At 41.0% G+C, this 27,127-nt stretch overlaps 1 protein-coding gene across 1 annotated transcript in view; it reads right to left on the bottom strand.

The window, feature by feature from the left end:
• MYO5A (myosin VA (heavy chain 12, myoxin)) overlaps window positions 1-27,127 on the bottom strand; it is an 88,083-nt gene that overhangs the window by 14,790 nt on the left and 46,166 nt on the right. The window contains exons 14-31 of the mRNA XM_009864345.1: window positions 25,369-25,452; window positions 21,773-21,934; window positions 20,510-20,607; window positions 19,765-19,851; window positions 19,566-19,674; window positions 17,949-18,160; window positions 16,860-17,016; window positions 13,061-13,300; window positions 12,066-12,314; window positions 10,929-11,022; window positions 10,095-10,243; window positions 9,230-9,343; window positions 6,911-7,054; window positions 6,107-6,160; window positions 4,442-4,669; window positions 3,308-3,316; window positions 1,800-1,900; window positions 1,181-1,261 (exon numbers count right to left, since the gene is read on the bottom strand). Coding sequence (XP_009862647.1) covers window positions 1,181-1,261; window positions 1,800-1,900; window positions 3,308-3,316; window positions 4,442-4,669; window positions 6,107-6,160; window positions 6,911-7,054; window positions 9,230-9,343; window positions 10,095-10,243; window positions 10,929-11,022; window positions 12,066-12,314; window positions 13,061-13,300; window positions 16,860-17,016; window positions 17,949-18,160; window positions 19,566-19,674; window positions 19,765-19,851; window positions 20,510-20,607; window positions 21,773-21,934; window positions 25,369-25,452 — 2,372 coding nt within the window. The remainder of the gene's footprint in view (window positions 1-1,180; window positions 1,262-1,799; window positions 1,901-3,307; window positions 3,317-4,441; window positions 4,670-6,106; window positions 6,161-6,910; window positions 7,055-9,229; window positions 9,344-10,094; window positions 10,244-10,928; window positions 11,023-12,065; window positions 12,315-13,060; window positions 13,301-16,859; window positions 17,017-17,948; window positions 18,161-19,565; window positions 19,675-19,764; window positions 19,852-20,509; window positions 20,608-21,772; window positions 21,935-25,368; window positions 25,453-27,127) is intronic.

The following is a 27,127-nucleotide window of genomic DNA, read 5'->3' as shown; positions in this document are numbered from 1 at the left end:
CCCCGCTTGCCAGGCACTGTCCAGGCGCTCTGACTCACACTTTGTACATATACACACGGGAAATGACATTACTAGTGACTACTAGTGTCCAATTAGACAACCTTTCAGGGTTTAAATATGCATGAGGCAGGTGCATTTATTAGTAACTAGACTGATCAAGCACGCAAGGGCAAATAGTCATTTACCTGCAGGGCTCTGCCACTTAAAGGAAACCTTCTTGTCTCTACAGAGCTAGGACAAGAAACAGGAGGCGCAAAGCAAACGCTCATGTCCTGCTCTGTGGAACGCTTGCTCTAAGTTAGGTCTTCACAGCTCACAAAACAATGTTACGGGCAGAATGCGTTAGCACAAGAAAAGGAAAGACTTTAGTTAGTAGCATCCATTGCAAAATACCTTCTTCTGTAGTTACGGCTAACAAAGGTGTACAACAAAGAAGACCAGCGCTGCTGATCTACTGAATTAGCTGCCCATGCAGGACTAGGAACCCTTTGGAAGCCTGGGACACTACGGATAGGGAGCCCAGGTGTGCAAACTGAGCCAGAACTGCATTTCCTAATGAGGCGAATGTCGCCCGTTACAGGGCCAGTGTGCAGCTTCCTGCAGCGACTGCGCTGAGGCTTGAACCGCGCCGCGATGAACTAAATATTACTTCTGTTGGATGGTTATTATCAGTTTGGCATGGAGAGACATGGAACAAGAATCTTCAGTTTACTGAATTTAAGTCACGACAGAGTAAAGATCCATAACTATTTGAAAGTTAAAGAGTATGCTGAAACTACTCAAACAATAGTTTTATCATTACTAAGATGACTGCAGTTCTTTAAGCTGAAAAACTGTAAGGGACATTAATTTTGATACCTGATGAAAAGGATGACAAATAATACATAGCTGCAAGTCTTTTCCATTTGTGGAATTTCTGGTATTTGACAGTCTATTTTTGTGCAAGTATTTTTATAAATTATTTATTAGTTAACTTTTTAGATGATAAAACTTGATGAGTAGAAACGTTTGGGGAGTAACTTTGAGGACACTCTTGAATTCGTATAATTTGTGATACATTTTTTTCTATCATTAAAGCAATAGAAACACTGTAGCTAAAGCAAACCCATAGCAAGGGGCACAGTTAGCTAGAAAGGAAGATGCAAATGAAGAAAAAAGCCATTCTGAGAAGTCTGGTAACCTGTTGGCTTGTTTTAACCCTTCATAAACCAGCCAAAGTTCTCCGTCCTCATTCAGCATATGATAGTCCTGAGGAGATTGCCTTTCAAGAAAAGTGTTTAAAAAAATACAAGAGAGATACGTGATGGTGATGAGATGACATGTTAAGGACATTGCACACTAAATTATAGTAACTACAAATGACAAAAATAAATGCTCTAGAACAACTTACGAATAAACAAGAGAAGTTAATTTGCTATTTCTTCATAATGACGAAATTCAGTTCTTGGTGTTAGCCCAACTGGTTACAGCATTTCATGGTGTTACAATAGATATATTACAACAGACTACTGGAGAGAGGCTAACAAACCAGCATGAGCAATGGCACCCAGTTTGAGAAATTAAAGGCTAAGATGATGTAAATCCAGGAAGCTCAATTTTGCATTTCCTCATTGTTCCCAAATCCTTTAAAATATTGCATATTAAAAATCGCTATTTTACTAACCAAATCAAATTATAACCCCAACTATAAGAGTTCTCGCAGTATCTAGATTTACATGGATGGAATTAATGACTATAATAAATGGAGTGCATCACAGCAGACCCCAAATTATCATAGATAGAAGAAAGAGAACTTGTACCTGTTTGTTTCCTTCAGTCCAATATATGCCTGTGCAATTTCTCCCTTGTCTTTCATCTTCTGTACGTCCTCCAAGAGGATTGTAGCATCTGTCATGGTATTCTGGAAATAGAACGATGTATTTTGAGGGTAAATTTAACAATGTGATTGCTCTTTGAATCCATGTTTTCATCACTTTACCCACATGGCACTCATCCTTGAGTAGAGACATTAAAATTAGCATTGGTACATGAGCAGGAGGTTGGTCCGTAATTTCTAGACTCATTTGGTCTATCTTTTAAAATGAAAGCATGCAACATGGTCAAATATTCTGTCTAATAAGCGGGTGCATGGGTTAACCTCTTGTCATTTGTTCATCATGTAAAAGGAACAAAATAAAATTTCATGAGATGACGAATTTGCATCTTATTTCAAATGACCAAGAACGGCTGTTAATATTGAAACTAAAGAAGCATAATTTTGCAAGCTTAATTCTGTTAATGTCTTAAATACAGCATTACATGTAGTCTTCAAACGCTCATAAATAAAGCCTGTTCCTCACTTCATATATTTTAAGTACTCTGGCAAAGCAGGAAGTAATTTACAAGGGCTTGAGATTTTTTAAGTCAGGTATCACAATACCATGTTTTTTCAGATTTTAATGTTTCCTGTGGCACTTTTGCTTTTTTAGTTCAGCAAAAACTTTTAAGTCAAACTTAGAATACTTAGCAGATGTTTACAGTCACCTGGGCCAGTCTGATCTGACTCGTTGTGGAATAATTACAGTGGAATCACAGGACTCCGATGAACACAGGAGATGGAATTCTGACTTTTTATTTTTTTGACTTTCAAAACAATCAACTCCTGTCTTCCCAAGTAAAATTTTGCAAAGTACTTACAATAACAACTCTGTGTACATAAATTTCAGAGCCTAGGTCTCTATGCCTAGTATGGCTCATATTATCTAATAAGAAAACCAATACAATATATAAGGTCCTCAAAGAATTATTCCCAACATCCTCATGAGATTTTTGTGATTTTTTTCTATTATTTTATTACACAATAAAACTGTGTCTCATCTGCCAATTTATAAAATTTTAGCAGTCTGACATATTTATCATTTTTCTGCTGATGGGAAGACATCTATGGATTTTGCAGGTTAACAGAGATCTCGTTCCTGAATTACAGTGCTACTCTTACTCTCCAAACACATTCAGCATGATAAATTTGATTGGGCTGACTAGATCAATTCCTGAATCTTTCCTTTCATGTTCAGGTTACCATAAACCAACAGTTCAAAATTTTAAACCTGCTTGTTTCAAAATAATTTGTTCCTTTGCGCAGAGCAGAAAGATGGAGACATGGGGGACATCAGATAATGAGAAAGGTTTTGCAACAACAAAGTGTAAGAACAACTTCAAATACACATATGTTACTTATGAGAGGCAGTGAAATGACAGATCAAGCATGGCTGAGGTTCTTTTTAGCATTTGAGAGTTATGTTTCATAACTGTAGAAGAAAATGTATACCTTATCCTCCTGGCAATCAGATTGGTAGGCAAGAAAGAAGAAAAACAAATCATTAAAAAAAAAAAATCTGTGTGTGCTGCAGCTGTCCAACCTAAGAAGCAGAAGCCTTCTGCAAACTGGCTGTTTGCCATCCCACAGCTCACCTTCATATTTCCCTTATACTCACACCTGCTGTAAAAACATGACGTGCATCTCACCATCGCTGAGAATGAGCTATTCAAGGATTTAGTATTCAAGTATTTATTTATAGTATTCTAAATGTTACAGAAAACTCAATTCTTTTTCTATCTATAATAAATCATTTAAAACAAGATATGTACACTTTCATGCATCACAGATTTTCAATTTATTTAGGGCACATACAAACATAACTTTGCAGTAGCAAAGAAAAGATGACATATCTGTTCACTCCTTGCTGCGGTTATGAAACACTAGATAGCTCAGTTCAGTTGAAATTACTAGTTCCTGGATTTGTGTGATACCTTTTCAGGCTGAATGACCTTTATTTTCAAAGCTATTACTTCCCTGCATATCTCATCAGAATTAGAGCTTTTTTTGAAGATACGAGTTTCAGTGGTTGTAATCTATTCTTCTCAACAAAACCACACAGCACCTATCAAGCAGTAATATGGAATTAATCTATCTTCGTAGGTCATCTTTATGCAATGTTACTCATTTGCAATCACCTATGACCCCCCATAGATTTAGAAGGAATAGTTCCTTGTACCTCCAACTGAACTATTTAATTAAAAAGAATCCTCAAGAACTAGTGTAGATTTTCCAGTCAAACTACATACTCACTAGAGCAAAGACACTTCTCCAAATGAGAAGTATTTCTGCATTGTTAAAGCAGTCTGGGGAGATCCTGGCCAGAGCACTGGTATGTGCCAGCCTGGTGTGATCAGTATGGTATCTTTCCATCAGTGATAGTAGACAAATCCAAAATTGGTTTATTAATAGGATCTCCCAATTCAGAGAGCTGCAATTTGTGCAGGATCAATGGATTGCACCTAGAAAGGCTCTCAAATCCAGACCATTTCTTCCTGCCTTTTCAAGCATGCTGTTAAATTAAAGAAAGCACATCAACGATGCAAGTAAGTTTACTAGACAATACACCTGCTGACTATTATTTACCTTAGGTTGAATAGCCTCTTTCTGGCTAACAAGCTGAGACCTCAGGATGAGCACTTCTTCCTTGCGTACTTCAAGCTCTTCACTGACTGAAATCAGCTGATCCAGAAGGACTTTATATGCAGGAGCACCAGGAGCAGTTACCTCTGGTGATCGTGTTTCTGTGAGGGCCTTCTGCAGCTCATTCAACTCATTCTTCAGTTTTTTATTCTCAGATTCAAGTTCTTGACGCTACAAGAAATAGGGACAATTTCACTGCTCAGCAGCATTCCAATATGCCTATAAAACACAGGTACAAAACTATGGGTAGAAATGGTAAAAACAATGAGTAAGCGGCATGTCAAGGGCTAGGGCTGGGCTGGCCACTAGAAGAATGAGAGATGCTCTCTATTAACCCCTCTCTCTTCCCAAACAGGGAGGGAAAGGAAACAAGGGAGAGAAAATGGAAGATTGGAAAAGAAAATTAAAACAGCTTTAATGAAACAGTAACCACAACAAGATAATAATACTAATAAGAAAACAATGAAATATATACAAGACCAATATCAAGCCCAAGCCCTCAACAGTAATCACAGTAATGCTGCAGAGCAGGCAGGCACCGGGAAGGTCCCAGACTGACTCTCTGGCAGACAGGAACCAGATACAGGAGTTGGATTCGGGAACTGGATTCTGAGATTCATGGATTGCGATTTAAGGCAAAAGAATGGACAGAGTCCTCCTCAGACAACAGCCACTGAAGAAGAGGGCTTGAGCCCCGTGATCCCTCAGCTTTATATTGAAGATGACGTTCAGTGGAATGGAAAACTTTGTTGGTCGGTTTTCGGTCACCTGTCCTGTCCACTACTTACAGCACACAAGATCTAGCAGTGACCTTGGTCACTAAAGGAGCAAGTATAAGCAAGAGCCTTCCTGCAAACCAGTCCTTGTGCATAACTGTAAACATCAGGCATTATCACTTGTATTAGCAGACACTGTCTGGAAAAACATGCTCCCAACTTCAGAAAGTGCAGCCTCATAGAACAGACTGAGCTGAAAAGTAACGTCACTGAACAGAATCGGTCCTGCTCAAACCAGGACACTGCAAACAAATCAGCCAACCTCTCCCAAATCCCCTAGCCAACAGTGAACATGGCCTGGCAGTATTTCACTGACAGGGCTAAGCTTTGTCTGAAGCACATGGCAGAGCACATATACCTGAATTGTACAGATTTGATGGGAAAATCTTTTTTTGCTTTTATTCTTCCTTTAACAGAAACGTTCACAACAAATAGCCGTCAGCAGGCTAAGAAGATTCTGCATCATTCAGTGATATTAGGAAATACTTTTAGCTTTAGTGGTCTAAGGCAGGCATTAATTTAAATAATGTGTGTGGAAAAAAACTGGCTACATTTATCACTGTATTTTTTGCTCAAATTAACATGCAAGCTGTACTAAGTGATTCAACAGAGAACACCCCTTTCTAGGGGATCTTTTTGTTCTGCAGCCCCAGCCACACATTCTACACCTCAAAAAGGGCAATCCTACAACGAAATGATTGCTGGGCAATTTTCTAGTTTCTCCAGCTAACACTCTGAAACAGGAGGGCTGATGTAATTTTCTATGCTAGCACATATAATTGATGGCAATATTCACACTAGAAAATAACAGAAACCTCCTTTTTTGAATTACCTTGAGTGACTCGTACTCCAGCTCGGCACCTCTTATTGGAGGCCTTTCCTCCTCCTACGAAGAATACAGAAAAGCGTGATTTAGTTGAGGCAAGAAAAGGAAAGAAAGCTGAAATTATTTTCCTATAGAATTGGTAAACACTCATTCTGCTACTGCTGAGTGTTTTAGTTTGAATAGTGGCATTTTCTCCTTCCGTTTACTTACGAGTTTACAACACATTATTGGTTAATATAAATAAAATCACACACAAATCACACTACTGCCACAGGTAATAAAACAAAGCGGGATAAACACCAAGAGGCTAAATAAATTCACTGGTGGAAGAGCAATAAGAAAGCATTCCCAAAACTGGTGTCGTACTTTTATAAGTACTTAAGGAGATCAAATCGGAGAAGAGTTTCAAATAAAACCTGCTAAATATGTCTAACCCCAGCACTCTGGCTCTGCATCCTGGTTGAAACACTTGTTATTCTGCCTAAAATGAACAATTACTCACTGTCTCCATCATTTAAATAGATTTCTACATTTCTATTCTTTAATAAAACAGTCTCTTTTTTTTTTATTAGGCAAACTCCCAAGCACCTTTTCTTCCTGCTAATTTCCATCAGAGGATCTGATGGAAGCCTTGGAAAACTAAATAGCCAGGCCCTAGTACAAAGCACTAGGCATAAAACTTGTTATTAAATACAGCAAGTACTACAGGAAGATACGGATTTAATAAAAGCCAGTCAGCATTCACACAGGCACTATTTCACAAGAAGGAATACTCTGGCGTCAGCATTTGATCAGCTAGAAGGAGTCCACCTTAGCTTTAGCACGGAGAGCCTGTTCTTCCTTTCTGTCCAGTTCATCCTGCAGGAATTGCTTTTCTTGCTCCAGCTCGGTAACCCGTTTTTGCAGCTTGAGGAACAGAGACATATCCAACGGTGCCTTCTTCTCACTGGGTTCCTGCTTTAGAAAGAACAGAAGGAAGTCCAGAGGTGTTCCCTTCCCACATCACAAGGAAGCGCTACAGTGAGTAGAGACGGGAAACAGACTGGGCAAAGAGAGGAACACAGAAATGTTATTTGATTCTGAGAGTTGGCTATTAGCATCTAAAATACTTAATCAGCTGTCAAATGTTATTTTAAAAAAGGATCTATTAGTATAAAACTTATCTAAGCCTAAAGTCTAGCAAAAGAAAGCACTAGAGACTACCTAGCAGACAGGAGGTCTATAGTTAAGCATACCTTTTATTCTTACTTGTTTGGAAGGAGAAAGGAGAAAAAAAAAGTCTGTGGTTAGACTCACCTGGAAACAACCGTAAATACAGGCACTTTCTTTTTCTGGTTTTGAATTGTTTCTATAGTAAATTCACCAGCTACAGAGAAATTATTCTGCTGACTGTAGATTTACAGGTTAATTTAGTGGGATGTGACATAAACTGGTACTAGAAGATGTATTTTATGCCTTTTTCATTTTATTATGCTAATTATAAAGCCTGTTCTGAGCCTAATTCACTAGCTTTTTCTGGGCAAGGAAATTTTCTGGGCAAGATTACAGTGTTTGTAATCTGAAGATGCATCAGAAATTGTCCATCAGCCACTTTGTACTTTATGTAGCAAGAAGATCAAAGCATTTACTCTGAAGCGCACCATAAAATTTTGAAGCCTAGAAAAGGAACTATAAAATTAATATTAATGACTGTAGAGGACAAGTAAGCACAGCTATTTCCACTTCATCTCCTTTTACTGTTGAGGGAAAGAGTCATAAACCACACCAACAGCTCAGGAAAAAGAAAACAGACTTCAAGTTTTCTGGCTTTACTGGTTCACATTGAGATGGACCTCATTTTTTAATGTGGTTTTGTATCATTCATCTATATTGTTAGTCAAGTCAAGCTGGAGTTTGAAATCTTAAGGGGTTAAAAAAATACAAATTTAATCTTCTCAGTGCTGTGCTTATTCACATTTTTGTGTGAGTTATTTTTTTTTAGTTTATATTCTAAAAACCAAAACTGGCTCTAGAACAGCAATTCAGGAAGGCTGTCAGCTAAAGGAAAAGATGACATTTGGCTCATATGTGAAATCCAATCACATGTAGTTGCACTGTCTTTTTCCTGCTTATCCATAAAGGCAAGAACATTTTTCTGAAATAACTGTGCAAGGTGAAAAATACAAGTGGGAAGGCCAATTATGGAAGAGTCCACATGGGGTACATGTCAGTATCAATGCATCAGGGTATTTGCACCCACAGGAGAAAATGATTTTCGGTGGAGGCTTTCAAAAACAGTAATGATAGCCTGTAAAAAGCAGCTGTGGAGATCTCTAAGCCAGATGGAAGGCAAAGGGAGCAAGCTGTGCAGTGGCTCACAGCTAAGAAGATCTCTGGAATGTACAGAAGTTGCCAAGCACGGTCAGACCCCCACCCTGAGGGCTCTCTGCTGTGTTAGCAGTGCCATCTCCTTGGGAGGGGCCAAAACGGAGAGTTACCTTGGAAAACACTAAGAATGGCTTGGAGTTGCATCACAAATTATTCATGATTATTATTCATTAGCTGAATCGAGAGAGTCATCTTTCTGAACATTTTTTAATTCCTTGTGATTTGTATCACTGCATGTGCAAAGGGATAGTACATTCTCAGAGTTTTATTTGTCTCTATGAAATAAAGGAAAAATGAATCAAAGTGAGGTTCTCATCCCTGGCAGAGAACTCATCCATGTAGCCCTAGGACCATGGCTAGCTACCTTGTTGCTTGGAATCCCTGAATATACAGTACAGAGATTTCTCAGGGAGTCTCACTGGTTTTCTTAATTCCCACTTGATGCTGAAAAAGTGATTGTGTTTGCAGAGATTGGCAAGCAAATTTTTTTGCAGATACAAATCAACTGGATGGCCAAGTATCTAGCCTATGTTTACTGTAACACAGAAGAATTCAAAGCATACTTTCACAAAGTCTTTTTACATAGGACCACAGCTAACTAGAGAAGAATGAGCTGTTTTCAAAGGGAAATGGAAGAAGTTGGATAAAAGCCCTAGATATCTCACTATAAGGATATGGTGTTCACAAGCATATAGGAAAGAAAAGAGAGAAATCAGTTCAACCACCGATCAATGAAAAGATGTGTGAATTTTTTAACATTACCTCCATTCTCAATGGTAAATCTTCCGCTTCTGTGATCTCAGAGCTAAAGGTATATTCAGATTCATTGCTACTGTGAGTCGAATCTGTTCTTTTGTGTCCAGGCTTGGGGATGTTCTGGAGTGCAAATGAAACAAATCAATACCAGTGTATGCTTTTCCTTGTCTCTTCACAACCTATAATTTAGCTTGTAATATTTGGTGTTATTTCACAGTTATCAAAATTTGTAAGAGAAGATTTTGGATTCTGGTCTCTCATGCTACCTAAAGGCTACGAGACATAGCTCACAATCAAATCTATGGAGAAAGATCAGATTTACAACACCAAGTATTGCTGCAGAAAGCAAAATCGAACACAACACAGCATTTTGTGGGGAAAAAAAAAAAGCTTGGTTTACAGGAAGCACAGGCAGCAAGTCTCTAACTTCCCAGACATTGTATTGACTTCCCTAACATTGTATTGAGGAATATTTTTTCCTCCTGCCACATAAAATATTCCTGTAAGTACTTAAAATTTAACACTGGATGAATGTGGTACAAACAACCCTAGCACATGTGAATAACTTCAGGGAAATACAAGGGTGGGAGGCACGTGCAATACCACTAGCAAAGTTATAACAGAAATCTAGTCTTCTCCACAAAAATGAAAAAAAAAAAAAAAAAATCCCACAAACTCTGCCCCATTTAAATTTGAAATGCATTTGTTTTGCCTGAACTAATTTAATTAATCAATATTTAAGAGGACAAATTCTCTTCTTGGGTACAAGTCACCACCACAGAGCTGACAGAAGAATCAGTTACTAACACCACATTTCTGCTCAAACACATTTGTGAACAGCTTTTGATTTCTCAGGTGTTCAGCAACTTACCACCATTAAGTTCATTTCATCCTTGAGATCATCATACCGCTCCTCTAAACGGCTGAACTCATTCAGCAGGTTCTGGTACCGTAGCCGTTCATCGTTCAGATCTAGCTCTAGCTGTTTCGTTTCCTCCATCAGCTTCTTCTCCATCGTCTCTGCCACAGACAACAGGAATCCAAAGTGAGAACTCCACTTCCACCTACCAGGCAGTGCATCCATCCTGGAGGTACAGGCATGTGTCTGCACCGGGACACGGATGGTGAAACGGCTGCTCGAAGCCAGTGTGTGGTATTTGTGCCTCTGTAGGCAAACATTAAGCCAAATACATGAAGGACCAAAGCATTTTTGTAGTAACCACAGAAGGGTTCACTTGGTCAAGTTAGTTATTCTGCTAATACCTTGCATTAGTAATTCCAGGAGGAAGGAGCATTAGTCCAGTGCTGCATTTTGTAAAAAGCAAAATGTGAGATGTTCTACACCTCAAGCACACGGACCTTCCTCACCACAGCTGCCTCTAGAGTTAAGCTTTTCTGGCTGCTGTCTACATAGTCACAGCAGCCAGCAGAGCTGCAGCAGATTAATTGTATTAAATACTGGATCCTGATTTTTAAAAGTGAAACACTTTCTAACAGTCATCTCAACAAAAAGACCTTGAGTCCTTAGGATTTCATGGAAACACAAACAGTAAATAATTCTCATGCTTGCAAGTTCTTAAAACAAAGAAAAGATTAAACTTAGAAGGAATGCAAATTAAGACAAATTAGCCCAATCTATGCAGTAGAGTGCTGCTTTATGAGTTAACATAAAGTAGAAAACTTGAGTGAAGAGAACAGAGTCAACCTGTTATTTCCTTCGCTTGGTCATGGATGCGGCTGTTCAGCTCGTCCTTCTCTGTTTTCAGTAATGTGTTCTGCTCTTTCAGCTCTGATACCAGCTACAGAGATAATAAAATATTTGAGTTGGAATGTAGTTCATCTCTCAGCAGTAGCTCTAACAGCAACTACATCCTTGCTGTGTAAGAGTTCAAATACTTAAAAATTTCTTCAGAGAATGAAATCAGTGGATTAAGTAATGACATCTTAATTTCCCAAATTAATTTCTTAAATTGTCCCACTGCAGATTCCCCTCTATGTTCTGCACTCTATTTCTGATCAGGCACCAAAACTGCCTTGAACCACTCCCCCATGCCATAATATTTTTCAGTAACATCCCAAAGATGTAATTTATTCCTCCAAATAGAAATATTCCTAAAATAGGAACCAATTTGGTAGGTCTGTTGCATCGCGTAACCCCACAATCTAACTAATCTTGCTTCTGCCCAAAGGTTGTGCCATTTTAACTGTACCCAGGTTTGCTAGTTACTCATTTGTCTCTGAGAACGGTTACTACACGGTCACTTTGCTTAGCTGCAGCACCACAGAACAATGGAATCACTGCAGCACCACAGAAGGAGGGAATACTGGAATTCCAGTATTGGAAGCCTGCCCTGTTGTCAGGAAGTAACCTTGACAGGAAACAACCTGTTTTGATATGTTCATAGCTAAAGCAAAGCGAAGGGATTAATCAAAACCTGTTGAACTAGACTGTGCACACATACATGTGCTTAATAGGCTAATTGTTTAAATTACGAAAGATATAAATAGGTACTTTTGAATACTGTGTAGGGGACAGATTTCTGGTATCTATGTGATTACACTCTCTAGCTAGGTAAAATGATTTCTTTTGATGAATGGGCTATTTCTGACTACTTGAGGAAGCTTAAGTATTTGGATTTGCAAGTACTTTCAATATCAAAATCTTAATAGATTGAATTTATATATTTACATACAATATATAGATTTAATGTATTCTTCTACCATAGGTGTCGTTATTTAAGTAGTAAGCCTATTTAGGCTTTAAAAAGTACCGTAAAAATATCAGCCACACAACTGAAGCAATCGAGAAAATCTTCTCATGCATCTGAGAGCGGGTACTTGCCTGCTCAGTCTCGTGTTTGTATTTATCTGCCCATTCCTCAATGGTCTTCTTCTCAGACTGAGTTTGGTGCAGCTCCTTCTGGAGTTTGGCAATCTCATCCTGAAGGCTGAGGACACGGTTGGTCGCGTTCTTGGCCTCCTCCTCACTCATCCGAAGCCTCTCCACATCACTCCGCAGCTTCTCTGTCTCTGTACTGTACGTGATCTCCAGGTTGCTCATCTTCTCCAGCAGAGATTTGTACTCTTTGTTCTTCGCAAAACACAACACAGACACAGCAGCTGTTGGAGACGTTCTGGTTTAAGGGAGCCTTATAGCTCCCTACAGAATATACCCAGACATGGGAGCAAGAGAGTAGCCTCTCCATGTCAAAGAAGTTTTAGTCTGTTTTTGCAAAATTGTTTTATGAGGTGACAAAACACTCTAGTCTCTAAGACGGCACACTAGCATCCCAAACTAAAATCAGGCAGGAAGCCCGCGTACATGAAGCATGAACACCTCACCTTCCCCTCAAACTGAGCAACTCACATGGTTCAGATCCAATACTGCCAAAAGGCAGCAAATGTGTTCTCTCGGTGCTGCTTAGAGACACAAAAATTCCGTACCATTCCAGTTCTACTGCGGCCTCCCTTTCTCTTCTATGATGTTTCATAAAATCCTAGACTGGCCTAGGCTGGAAGGGACCTTAGAGATCATAGAATCATAGAATCCTAGACTGGCCTAGGCTGGAAGGGACCTTAGAGATCATCTAGTCCAACCTCCCTGTCACGGGCAGGGACGTCACCTCTCGACTAGACCAGGCAACACATGGGGATCGAGCGGGAATCGAACCCGCGACCTCGGTGTTAGTCCTTGTCAGCACTGTTCTTCAGCAGAAGAGAGAACTAACACCTTACAATGAAAATTCAGTGCCTTCCTCTGTGAATGCACACAATGCATTTGTATTAAAAGGTAATACAAGATCTCTAAACATTTTCCTGAGGTCAGAGAGCTTTTACCTGCTCGTCAATTTTTCGCTGCAGCTGCATGATCTTGTTCTCTAAGCCAATGTGAAGCTTCTTGTAGCGTTCTACAGACCGGGCCTCTATCTTCAGCTTCTTTAGCTCCCTCTTGGCCATCATACGCCGGTAACAGCATTGCAAGTAAACAATTGCCTTCAGGGTCCTACGGTAATGCACTCGAGCCAGCCAACCTCTGACGTGTTTCTGAATAACAATAGACTTGTGCTCCCGAAGCATCTATAGTTAAGAAAAAACACCACGAGAGGTATTAGAGTTGCAAACTACACCTGCTCAGTTAAACAAACTCCATAATGAGAGGTGTAAAGGTGATGTACATAGAACCTTAGCCTGAAAAAAGAAACTTTTGGTGAAGAGTAACAGGAAACGAATATGGAATTAAGTTAAAAAAAAAACAGAAGAGGAAAACAAGACAGAAATAAGGAAGATGACAGGGAATGAAATGAAAAGGAACTGGAAGGGAAAAACCAGAGGCACACTGAGGAATCAGGCATTCCTTTGTGTTGATGTCACATCCACAGTAATTAAAAAACCGTATGGTACCTGTTGACAAGATTACTCATACAATCCTTTTTTTTACTGCATCTTTTATCTTGAAACATCTTAGAATAACTGACACATGCTGCACAAGATTCATCAATGCAAAGCTTAGAACTACCACACTTGATTTGCAATGCAGTTAGTACACACCGGAACCCAGAGTAAATTGCAGCAGCTGTTACAAAGAGCAGTCAGTCAAGGTGACCAAACTATTAGTTCCAATCAGTTTTCCCTTTATTTTTTTCTTTCGTTTGCCTTTTTTGATATACCTTAGACTTGGCAGCATGAAAAAATCTCCATTTATTTTAATCAGAAATTTTATATTGTAATAATTCCAATTTATTTCACGACAGAAATTTCAACCACAGCTTTGAGGTGTAAAATAAAATAAAAAATAATATTTTTTTTAGAATCCTTTTTAAAAAAAACAGTCAGGAATCTTAGTAACCTTCTTCAATGTATCAGCCAGAGACTTCCTCTAGGAAGAGTCTCTTACTTGTTTTTGGATCCTTTACCCGTTTACTCAATAAGAGATCCTCCAAGTCTGGAGCACCTGAATTCCAGCACACCACAGCTCGGCTCAGAAAGCCTGGCCAAACTCAGAAGGCTTCCAGGTCACTTGAGAACTTCAGAGTGCACTTAATAAAGCTTCTGCAGATTAAACAGTTTATTCTAAGAAACAATACTATTTAAGATTCTGTGTTACTTCTTAGATTTGATAGTTTAAAGATCATATGCAGGTCTTACCCTGATTTACCACAAAGCTGGTAAGACAAACTAGTAGGATAACAACGACTTTATTTTGTTTTATACCTAATAAATGACCTGAAATGTGTTGGAAGCTTTACATTTCCTGATCAATGAATTTAAAAGGTTCACTGGCGAAGTGGCAAGATTATAAGATACGCAAACTTTCTCCCTTAGCATTTATTTCTGAAGACAAAAATGAGACTTGAAATACCAGCACTCGGTTCAATAACCCACCAAGGTAAGGAAACAGCACTCTCAGAAGCACAGCAAGGTCAAATGCCAGAGTCTCGACTGCATGTCACGCAGTCAGCATTCCTGCCTCCCTCTTTCACACTTGCTGGAACAGTCCTCCAGGTTGCCCGCAGGTGCCTGATCAGCTCGAATACAACTAGCTTTCAACATTTTCATCTCAAGTTTGAAACCATCAAGTCCCATAAAATACCTCCATCGTGCGGGATGGTCCTCATCTGCCACTGAGCTCTCACATCCATGCACTCCAGTGAGGATACAGGTTACTCCAACATAAGGCAAGAGGATCAGAGAAGTTACTTAATTTATCAGGTATTTCCCAGGAAAGCTTATGTAAAAGCTATGGAGGAACAAAACTCCTTGTTAAGCCGAGAAGCACATCACAATGTCTCCAGCAGAAGCTTTCCCCAGGATGTGTGAAACAGATGATTCAACCATTTTAAATTCCTCCTTTGGCCACGTGACTGCAACACATGCCCTCTCTTCCAACAACAACAGGCACCTTTCACAATCCTAACGAACAGCACGTGTACCAAGTATTGCTTAGAGTCATGGCTCAGCCCAGGTGTGCTGTCACAGGGCAACCGCTCGGTTTCACTCATTTGCAATCACCATAAAGTTCAGAACAACGATGTTTACTCTCCTGTGGCACGCAGAGCCTCGGCTTCTCTCTCCAGCCACCCCTGTACACCAGCTTAAATAGAATTCCAGCTTAGGAGGAGAACAGACAGGCAGCACACTGCAGTGGCACTTGGCAGGACTTTGCGTGTTACTGCCGTGAGCGATTCACCACTCGAGGGGATACTCCCTGACAGGCAAGTCCGACCATGCTTTACGGGGATCCCTCCAGAAATCTGCCATCTCTATTAAAGGGGAATATAACAGGTTTATAAAACTCTGTGCAACTAGCCAGATGTGGTGTGTTATCACTCACGTGACTAATTTCAGACATACAGCATCATCTCCCGCTTTCCTAAGGGTGGCCTTTAGTCCACGTATTTCTGTGACCCCAGCCTCACTTTGTCACATCTGGCAGATATCACTGTTTAAAACAGATCTTACATAACCTCACAACATAACATATGGCTTGTAACAAGGAAAATGCTACGAATTCCAGTAAAAAGGCAAGCAGGTACCTGCACAAAAGAACAGCCAAGTCAAGCACAGAGATCTTACTACTTAGAAACTCTGATCACGGATTACTTGGTTTCAAACTTTCTGGTTAGTATGTTAGAACGCTATAATTTAGACACATTCACATGTGACCATGTAGGCAACTTTAATACAAATGAAAAATATACATAATCTATTCAAAAACACAAAAGAGAAACGCAAGGAACATAAGCATTAGTTGGCTTTTGGTTGTATGTCTTCAACATCTACCTGCTTGGGAAAAAGACAGAACTCTTTTGGCTAACATTTCTGTGAAATATAGGCTGACTTTTGAGCCTAGTTAAAATAATATACGTAGACAAAAGTGCCAGGAAAAATGCTGGCATTTTGTAGACTAACCATTTGAATCATAATTCTGTTTCCTGCTCTGTAACTACTGAAGAGCAAATTCTAATTTCTCAATCGAATTTTTATTTAAGTGTAATCGGGAAAATATTATCAATATCACTAGGACAGTGTTATATCAATTTCTCTCCAAAATAAAAAAGCTAGCATCAACACACTAAAAAATAAGCAACAAAAAACAACCCATACTTAAACTTTAATTTCCTATTTTGATGGCTATCTCTTTGCTAACATTCATCTCCTTCAGTATTTCACAATCACTAAAATTAGGGATGTAATAGGAAAGTAGCACGTTAAATACGTATATTGATGTGAGAAATACTGATTTAGGCTTATGGAGATACGTTCACACAAGGCCATTTTCAGTATTTAAGTTCCTTGCAATTCTATATAACAAATGAAAAAGTGAGAAATGCTGCAAATCCCTCCCAGATTCTCCACTGACTGCTCTGGAGGTACCTGAAAGCACTGACTGCTCTGAACATGGACCTGGAGGTACACGTGGATCTCTCTAAAAAGATGAGTTCATTGACCGTTGCAGCAGATCTTTGTAATTTCCAGGTGCTGCCCTTCAATCCATGCTGTGATGCTCTGTGCATTATGCCCAAGAGCACGCACACAAACACTTCAGATTCCCACGGCGATACCACAGAGCAGCTGCGTCCTGGAGGTATGTGGCAATAAAGCTAGAGTGAAGACATAAAATATCACAATTTCTTACCATTTGGTACTTGTTCCGGGCCATGTAGCCTCTTAAGAGAGCCTGAAGAGCAATGGTGGCAGCTCGCATGCACTGGTACTTTTTCCGGACCACGTACATGCGCTGGAACTTCTGAATAGTGATGGCAGCCCGGGTTCTCCGCAGGAACTTAGCATAGCTAAGCAAGACAAAGATCACAATTATACCTGTATTATTTTCCAGTACCTGAATACTACTTTGTTAACATTCTGTAACTTTACCCTCTTTCTCAAGAGCTATGTTTTCTCCTTCAGCTTCTTCCCAATGTTGTCACTGATACAGCGTGTTTATTTGCTCTTTTGTGGCAGTACAACAGAATGACAAATTAACAGAAAACTTGCAAGATTTTACAGGGAATCATTTTCACTTTCTCTGAGAACTGTGCTACAGAACCAACAAGATAAATTCAGCTTAATTTCTCATGGCCTTTTCTGCAGCTTTAAAGCTATTTCCACTAGGCTGCCTCCCAGATCTCCTCTCCTAACCTCAACCTGTAGAAAATGTTTGCTCATTCTCGGCCCTTTCCACAAGACAATTACAAAGCATCTTAACGTAAGACCATGTTCCGAAGGCTGATTCTTACAGTTCTCATAACCACGTTGTCTTTGAACGATGCGACCTGTATTCCTCCTCTGCTCTCTGGCCCCTCCATGGCTATCCATAAGAAGTCAATCCAAAGAAATGACTCTGATGTACCTCCCTGCACCCAGGGTGAGGAATGGCTTCTCCAGCAGGACAGACAGACCCAGCTGGGAGGGCACATGGAAACTGGGAAACAAGGACTCAGCCACGAGTCACCCGCAACACATCTCCTACTGCTACTTGTCCTCTGCTCCCACTAACAACATGTTTTTCTAAGCACCACACAGCCAGGGCACTACTGTGTCCTCTCAGGAAGGACAAAACCAGGCAGGACAGACACTCAGTATATTCCATTTCCTTCATTTCTAAGGAAAACCTTTTCCTCTCAGCCAGTGCAGGAAGGAGAGAACAAACGTATCACAGTTGGATGTCCTACTTATAGGGATCTGAACTGAGGCTAGTGTGGGTTTTCCCACGAGCATTGCTTACCATCGTGCTTGGTACCCTCTGACATGTCTCTGAATGGTGATGGCAGCCTTCCTCATGCGCACGTACTTCTTTCGCATCAGCCAGCCTCGGATTGTCTTTTGGATGCGGATACAGGCAGCTCTCAACTTATCTGCCCTTATTTTTTCCAGATAGGCTACTTGACCAGCCCGGAAAAATATTTTTGTCTTACCAAATTGGTACTTATCCTTGTCCTATTTTTAGAGGTAAAAAGAAGATCAGTTACAGCATTAAATGTTAGTGGATGAAAAAAAAAAAAAGACATGAGGGGCTAAATGGAAGTACAGGCAAAATTATCTGTGTAATACTCCAAGTAAACCTAGACTTAAACTAAGTAGCAGAGGAAACTATTTCTCTCTGTATGATTCTGTTAACAAATTTACACAGAAAGGCTACAAGCATGGCCTAAAGGAGTAACTAGGATTTTTGCTGAGAATGCCACAAAGATTATAGAAGACATGAAGGCTACAGGAGATGACGAAGGGGACCAGAGGACAAAAGCAATATATGCAATGCATGTGTACAATTTCTGGCTTAAATAAACAGTCCACCTTCAACCGTATTACACAGTACAAACCAAACAGCTGGGGCTTCAAACAGGTGTACATCCCTCACTGCATCAGGACTAACCTACAGCAAAGCATCTCCCTGCTGCTCAAACACATCTGAAACTTCAGAACTGCACCAGAAAGAGTAATATTCTATCTCTATAGCCTGTAGTACTCCTTGGGGGGAAAACTGAGAATATACAAAGGTACATTGAAAAAAATTATTTTTGTTGATTATTTGATGTTAAGTTAAAAGAAATAGCAGTGAAAGAGCAATAGCTTAGGACACAATAACACCGTAAATGCAGACACAAGGATATAAATCAAAAGATTTTACTCAAGTCTACTCAATGACACCAAATTTTTAAAAGCTGAGTCCCAATCTGCCTGCATAATATTTTTTTTTTTGTTTCCATAACATCCTAACATCTGCATTGCACTTTAGCAAGGCAAACCTTCTTGTTTTTATATTTTCAGTAACCTTTGTCTCTTTCTCTTCCTAACTGACACTTCTGAGTTTATCTCAGCTAACCACTCTCTCCTGGAATTGTGTCTTTGGAGCCTGCCTGCCCTCCACTGTTGATGGGTCCTTAAAAAACCCCAGGAAACACGAGTTCACGCGCAACACCAGCAGCACAGAGGGCACAGCCTGGGAACGCCGAGGTACGAGGACAGCCACGCTGCCAAGCAGTGAGACAACATCACGAGCAAAAGAGGAGTGAAAAAGGTTGACTCCAGCACGCGAGCTGAGAGGGGCAGCGTGAAAGACACAAGCGCATACCCAGACAGAAATACCTCCACATTAGAAAACCTCTATTTTTGTGGTCAACACTTCTTGCTGTTAAACAAGGTAAGGCTCATCCTCAACCTACCCACACTTAAAATCGCTGTGTTCCTTTCCTGCGATACACGGGGAAATTCTACAGTTCCTGTGCTAATATTGGTGCATTAGTACTTTGCAGAAGTACTAAAACAGAGTGGCTGTGAGGGAGTAAGGGACGCTATCTTTACTCCTTCAGATCCCAAATGTTCTCAGCACTAAGTCTAGTACCAGAATCAGCTTCTCCAGCACATTTTTACACGTCTGCTTTCGGTCACTAAGGACATCTCTCTGCTTCATCAGAACACGGTAACGGCTGAAGAACTCTTGGTATGTCCACCTGTCCCAAAAACAGAGACCATGTCAGAGAAAAATTCTCTTAAAAAGAAGAATTGAAGCTGAAAGCAACCTAAAAAAAAGGCAAACAAACCTGGAGGGGAAGCCAGCTGCACTGATTCGGATGGTCTCCAGGACACCACAAGCTCTCAGCTGCTGCACTGCCCGCTTTTCATCGAACCTACACAGGAATAAAAAGAGCTAGTTTTGCCTTACACAGACCCTCTGGCCCAGTGCACGCCCCAGACAGGAGCTGCACAGTGGGGAGCAGGGATGGGATGTGATGGGTGGGTAATGAGTCCAGCTCATGCTTCTGCAACTCAGCGACACCAGAGGACAGCCTGGCGGGGTAACTGCCCAGCCCATCGGCTGCTGCACGTTGTTCGTCCTGCCCTGCCTCCCGCTGGCCTGCCTAATAGCCACCGGCCTCCTTCTGTGCCCAGAATCTATGCAGACTTTTGAGGACAGCTCTACACAAGTTCACATATGAGAAAAATACACGGAATAAGACATTGGAACCTGCAGAAGCAAATTTCAGCAAATGTGAGATAAATTCAAGGACTGCAAGTTGCCGGTCACAGTTAAAACAGCTAGCCATGAAAACGCTGGTATTTTCTCTCACATATCAGCATAAACGAGCCAGAGAAAACATCGGGAAGTCTTTCTCCCTCTATTCACCCCAGAACATCTCCTGCTGCAAGCCCCCCCCCCCACATGCATGAGTCCTTAACGAGAGCAAGGAGACACAGCGCTCCCCTCCTGAGGAGGGAGGTTTGGCAGAACCTTGGGCTATTCCCCACCATGCGCAGGCTGGGCGAACCACACGCGAACCAGCTTACGTGAAAGGGAACTTGAAGTCATTAGGCTTAATACAGCGCACGTAGTGTGGAGTTGTAGCGTTCAGGGTTTCCATCAGCAGATGAAGAGAGTTTCGGAACTTTTTGAAAAAAGAAAAAGGAGAAAATATCAGGGAACAGCCTCAACAAGCTCAATCATGTTTGAGATAACCTCAGGAAGCAGACCTAGGGATAGCTGCACATTTGTAAGAATGCTTTCGGTAATAAACACCAGCTTGTTTTTGTTATGGCAAAGGATTTTAGATTCAGATACCATCTCTAGGAGAATTATATTACCGTGAGACTTCTAAATGTTAGACTTTGCAGAAGTAAAGCTCCCATATCAGCAAGTGATAAATTACAAAAACATGGGATAGACTGAGTCATTTTCAGCTTCTGACTGTCTCACCTATCCTAATCTTTGTCTAATCCATCTCTTCTTGACTAAACTTCATGGCATACTACTAAAGAGCCATTTAATTTTAAATAAATTTAAAATTGAATTTGAAATCAACAAAGTAGTAAACAGAAAAAAGCGCATCATCTTCAAGAACTGGCAGGGGACCCTGAGGTAAAGAATTTATGCTCCCTGAGAGCTAATTTATATTCCAGGCTGTCCTAAGGTAACATAAAAAGAGTTATCCACACAGGCCTGGAAGCTCCAGGCAAAAGCATGCCACTGCTCGCCAGCAAAGTGGTACAGCCTGGCAAGTAGACAAAATCTGAGTACTAAAGTGTCAAAGAAGGTTCCCTTGGCTCCCACGTAGAGTCCGAGGGGCAATCTCTCGTAAGTAAAGCACTGGCTGGGGACATATCCAACTTGAGAAAATACCTGTTACATCTGTTGAGCACAAAGTAACACAGGAGTTATCTCTCCGGCCGTACTGAGCTGCATACTTTTAATTTAATTCTGGACATTTTATGTTTAGCCCACTGATAACTGGGAGACTGAACTCCCACTTAGGATTAGAGACAGGCAATGGGGAACATGATCAAAAAGATCCACTATAAGATTTCCAAAGCTTCTCAGGATCCAGCATGTTAAACCTGAGTTTTGGTTCTGGCACTACAATAAGAACTGAGCCCCCTGAGACTGTGGCCCAAATTGTGTTAGTAATTAGGGTATATTTACTCCAAATTGTACGACATAATCAGTTGCACCTGTCTGAAAACCACAAGGGATCCCAAGAAGCACCAGCATACCTTCAGACCTATGAGACAGAGGGAGGCAGAGATTATTTAACAGAGCTGCATCTTCAGACTCACCTGATGTCCCACAGTTTTCTTATGCTCCTTGCTGGTTTGACCTGGCCTGGCCTTGGCTGGTTTTACAGCCATGCGAGACAAAGGCACACGCCCCGAAGGGGTTGCTGACGTGGGACTGAGGACCTTCTCCTCATCCTGGAATAGCTCTGGTAGCAGCTTAAACTGGTATGACAGCAGAGAAAAATACAGAAGGTAAGAATCCAGCGATTGCATCTGTTTGTGCTTAAGGTAGTTAGAACCCAGGCTCAGTTTCATAAGCGCCAGGTTTTTGTTGAACTCCACATGGGGACAAATGCAAAAAAGCATTCAAGCTAGTAATAGAGTGAGTGGGCCATCATTTAATACTAAGAATTTCGTGGGTTTGATCAGTGAGTCTCCTTCTAAAGATAAAATTCTGATTTGAGGTTTTTTTCCTTCAAGCCAGCAATAGCTTCCCTGTGAAACTCTTAAATACTGGCAGCAATTTCGTAAGTACCAATCGCAATTGTATATGGCTCCTTTGATCTAAGAAGGAAACAACAGGGTCTTCTCATATTCCAGTGGCACATCAGACTCCTTTGTGGTAGAGAAATATCTAGGACACTGAATAACCCAGCAGGCAACGAAGAATATTCCTGCTTTATCTCTCTAAATCGAAATAATCAACTTAAAAGAGGAACCATCAACTAAACGAAAGCCATTAGCCAAATTTATCTCACTAAAGATCTACTTTCTGGCCAGTGGAAGTGGAGGAAAAACCTGAAATATCTTTCCAAATATCACACAGAGCTTCTGGTTCCCTTTCTCCAATGGCCACAGAATACACTCCTATATAATAGCTGCTCTGAATTAATTTGTAACTGAAAATAACACCATCAGGTCTTCCTACTGACAACTATCACACTTCAGAAGCATTACAATAGTAAGAAAAATCTGAACTTCTCTACCTGTCAATGAATAATCTTTTATCTAGCATCTGTGCATTTTCTCCCAAGAGCTAGGAGCTTTCAATTCTCAGTACTAGAAAGTGCTTGGGCTAAGTACAACCTAAAAAATAAAGAAATCGGTTTTGCCTTATAAAACTTGGTGAGCATGCACGATAACCAATGAAACATGCTGCACAACAAAACGGTACTTGTGCTCTATGGTTGTGCCAGATGGGCTAGCAGAAGGCATTAAACGTTCCTCAGGAGCATCCAGCACAGCACTCCAGCATAATAAAATGACTAGGAATGCCACACAGTATCCTAAACTCTCAAGTAAAAACGGGGTATCACAGCTCAGCTTTAGCTCACCTGAGTCCGCCGGCTTAGGAGCCCCATGACCTTAGGTCACCTCTGAGGCTGGTGGAAGAAGGACATTTCCAGAGGGCGATTTAGCCCAGCTCCTTCCACTGACTCAGCAGGGAGTGACTGGGCCACCACCACCTCATCCAGGTGCCTGCGGTCAGGTGAAATCAGTACACGCACAGGCACCTGAGCTACAGAGCCAAGCCTTCTCCTCCCTTTTCATCCACACGGAAACTTATTTGAATGCAATAAGCTCTGTCTGTGACTCCAGATGCTCTCACACACCAGGGGTGGAGGTGGGGAGGAGATGCCCAGTCTCCGGATTGCAGAGGGACAAGCTCTCCCAAGCTATCAGTACCGGTCTCACTCCTTTTTCCCAACCGTGGGAAAATCTGCCTGTAAAAATCAGCAAGTGCATTTCAAAGGCACCATTTTCACAGGCCCTGCCCCAGTTACTATGTGCAGAAGAAAGGAGCAACGCGTGGCCTCCTGCAGCAGAGGCCAACGTCAGGAGAGCGTCGCTGCGATGATCCGCTCTGGGGGGAATTCCTGTTTTCCTTTGGATTTGGGTTTTAGCATCATATCAATTTTCTTTGTTTTGCAGAACACTAGGAGTGTTCAAAGAGAGGGAAAACACTGATCAAAGGGCAGATAATTCACGTGGTAAAAAACAAACAAGCAAGCATTTTTTCCCTGTAATTTCGTCAGATGAGTTAACAGACATGCTGCTGACAACCTTACAGATCATTTCTTTCAATACAGAGCCACAACACAAGATTTTAACACGTGCCAGCAGCAAGCATGAAAGCTGAGGACTGTTGCACTGTTGTCATGGTACATGCATGGAAACTGAACGAGTTCAAAGAGGTCCTGTGAGTGGATTTATAGAGAAGGCTAAAATAAATAACTAAACACTACAATGCCTGCCAAGAGCAGTGTGTGTCATGCACTTTGGAGAGCAAAAAAGCATCTGAGCTGTATGTGAGAGTGGGCATGGGCAGGATGACAGATGATACATTCGACTTAGAATTACCTTCTGTTGAATGTGCATGGCAAACCCCGAAAACAGTGACAACGAAAAAATTAAAAGTCAGAAAGGCAACCGCACTACAATTACTAATAAAGAAGGCCTGCTGAAAATAAAAATGAAACATTCTCCTTTTGAAAATCTAATTTCTTCACAGTTGCGTTTTTATATTTTCAACATTGGTTTTAGGAAAATTCACCACCGGGGAAAACCGAGTTGTTTCTTAGTGTTTAGACTGAATTGACTTAATCCAACGAGCCTGCCCGAGCTGCTGTCAGGCTCTTACGGCATCTGTGTCCCCATCATCCCTCAGTGACCGGACTATGTCCCTCGGGACACCCCTGCACCTCCACCCTGCTCAGGGCACTGCTGTGCTGTGGTAGAGCCGCGGCCGGGCTTCGCGTCTGTCCCCGCCCGCCCCCCGGAGGGGCCCCCCGCCTCCCCCACCCCGCCCAGCAGCTGACTTCATTCAAACCGCTTCAACACTTCTCTGGGTGGAAAGTCCGCTGTGGTTTTTCATTATAGTACATGCTTTAATCATTTAGCTTCATAGATCTGCTCAGAATAGAAACAGGTCTTCCTGCTAGAATAGCATGTTTTTAAATAGCCTGTCCTTGATACCCAGCTTCCTGGGCCATCAGAGCCAGCAAATTCCCAACAGCCATCACAGCCCAATGTCAAGTTAATTGCCTTTACATTGCAGAAGAGCAAAACTAACAGTTTTGCCATTAAAAAAACCCCAGATTATACCACCGAAGGACTGTTCTGTTAATATCCCTTCACGGAGTAGTTTTCAATTCAGATGTTTTCCTTATAGATGCCAGGAAGGCAAGACTCTAAATTCTGATTTGTGTCCTTAAGAGTCTAAACATTTCATTCCTCTCCCATTTTGCTTCTGAAACAGAATTTGTCTCTCTTCCAGAAATTTTCTGCTCAACTGTCAGGCCATAAACGAGGAGCTTCTGTTTTCAGATTACAAAATTAAGGGCTTAACTGTTAAGCCTTTTTATACTAGTATGGTATATTAGAAGTCTTCGATGCCTCTACAGAAAATATAGCAAAGTTTGGTGAAAAATAAACAAACAAAAGCCTCAAACAAAGAGTGAAAATAGTGGCTAAATATAGACTGATTTTAAATGGGGCAACATTAGGCTACAGGACTTTCTGAATTCATACAGATAGCCATGTAAAACACAAATCAGTTGACCTGATACTAAGGGAGAAACATTCCCTTGGCTTATTGTAAGTTTTAGATCCGAAGATTCACAACCACAAAAGAAAAAAAAGATCCTTATACTAACCTTACTTGATTTTAGGACCTTAATTTGTTCTTCATAAACTGTGTCTTTGTTCTTTTCCAAAAAGCCTTCACATTGATACTCCACCTGAAAGAACACCATTTTACAAAAAAGTAAGTATTAAAAGTATTTGCATAGAATTCACCAGCTGTAACACTCACATTTAAAACAGATAATTCTTGTGGATGTTGAAAATATCAGCTCCCAAGTGTATTTTTGTTATATATTTTCCCCAAGGAGGGTGCTTTCCAGTAAAATGTAAAACATATAGAAATGAATACTATTACTGCATTATACCAGGTATACTTCACTGCTGAGAGATGCTTATGGTAAGACAGCATGACTGAATATTTACAGTAAAGGTGAAGAATCAAAATCTGTGTTGAGCATCTCTTTCACTGAAGTTATCAGGGCTGCAAAATCATGTGAAATCCAGATGCAACTGAGAACAAAGTACCTCATTAGCTGAGAGGCAATAAGCAGATCTGCCTGCAGTTTATTACAAAAACGCCTCATTTGTACTCAGACTATTTTTACCAGAAGTGAGAAAAATTCTGCATGTTGTGACAATATGTAACAACCCACAGGGCCACGGAATTTCCTGGACCAAAGAACAACCGGAGTGTCAGATAAAAAACTATTCATTTCACTGTCCCAAGTCAAAGCTGAATAAACCCCCAAAACAATCAACACAAGTCTGCACCTCAGAATTCCGGTATTAACTAACGTAAGTATGCTAATTCTCATGAAGTGCCTCACACTAACTCTTCAATCTTGTATCAGCAGAGGAGCAGACTACAGAATATAAGCGCAGACTGTCAGAGAAATTCTGGTCTTTCAGCGCAGACAGACTGACAGCCATCAGCAGTCTTCCAGTATGACCATTTATATTGGCGCTTACACAACAGCGCTACACCCTGAGCTGCAAAACATTTCAACCAATTCCAAGGGAGAAGGAGGCAGAGGATCTCCCCAGGGTCTCTCCACAGCTGGAAGCCCACTCTGAGCATCACCTCGGGTACCACTAATGTTCCTACTGCGGGAGACAATGCCAGGAGAGGGCAGCAAAATCTCTGCCTTCTCCCAGAGAAGACAACGACAAGGCAGAGAGGTTACGAACCTCTTCCTTTTTTTCCTTCACGATGTCTGTACGCATTCATGTAAGCACACGGGAAAGCATAAAATGCTTAGGATAGCCAGTGCACCAGAGCTCAGAGCTCTGCCAACACATGCTTGGAGCTAATTTTAGCTTTCCCTGTCCCTTACTGCTTACATGAGGTATAGGAAAGCCTTGTTTTAAAAAATCAAAGTTGAGCTTAATGAACAGTGTATGAAATAAATACTAATTAAAGCCATCTTGTTCTCTCATCCACCAAATAAAACAGAACTCATGAAATCTAAACAGTTACAGAGATGCTCTTGCTGCTTTCACTAGGGTAACGCCAGACACGACTGGAACAGGACTCCTACACATGAATTCCAGAACCTGGGAGAAACCAAGAGGAGGCAAATAAAAGTCCCCAAACCCCCGTGTTAGCACGTACAGACCTACTGATCAGAATCCCTTTTTTCTGACAAAGCTGACAACATTATGAGGCAGGTTCTTTGTTCAATGGGACAACTATCTTAAACAGGATTTTAAAATTTTTTATTTTAACTTAAGGAGTTGCTCAGTTTGACGATGTGCTGTTGGAGCTGCTCAAGGCAGGCACTCCACCGAGACACCTCTCGTCCAGCTTCCTAGAAATAGCTGTTCGCTGCC

The sequence above is a fragment of the Apaloderma vittatum genome, unplaced genomic scaffold (assembly GCF_000703405.1).
Source record: "Apaloderma vittatum isolate BGI_N311 unplaced genomic scaffold, ASM70340v1 scaffold38992, whole genome shotgun sequence".
NCBI lineage: Eukaryota > Metazoa > Chordata > Aves > Trogoniformes > Trogonidae > Apaloderma > Apaloderma vittatum.
This window is presented reverse-complemented; position numbering and strand designations above follow the sequence as displayed.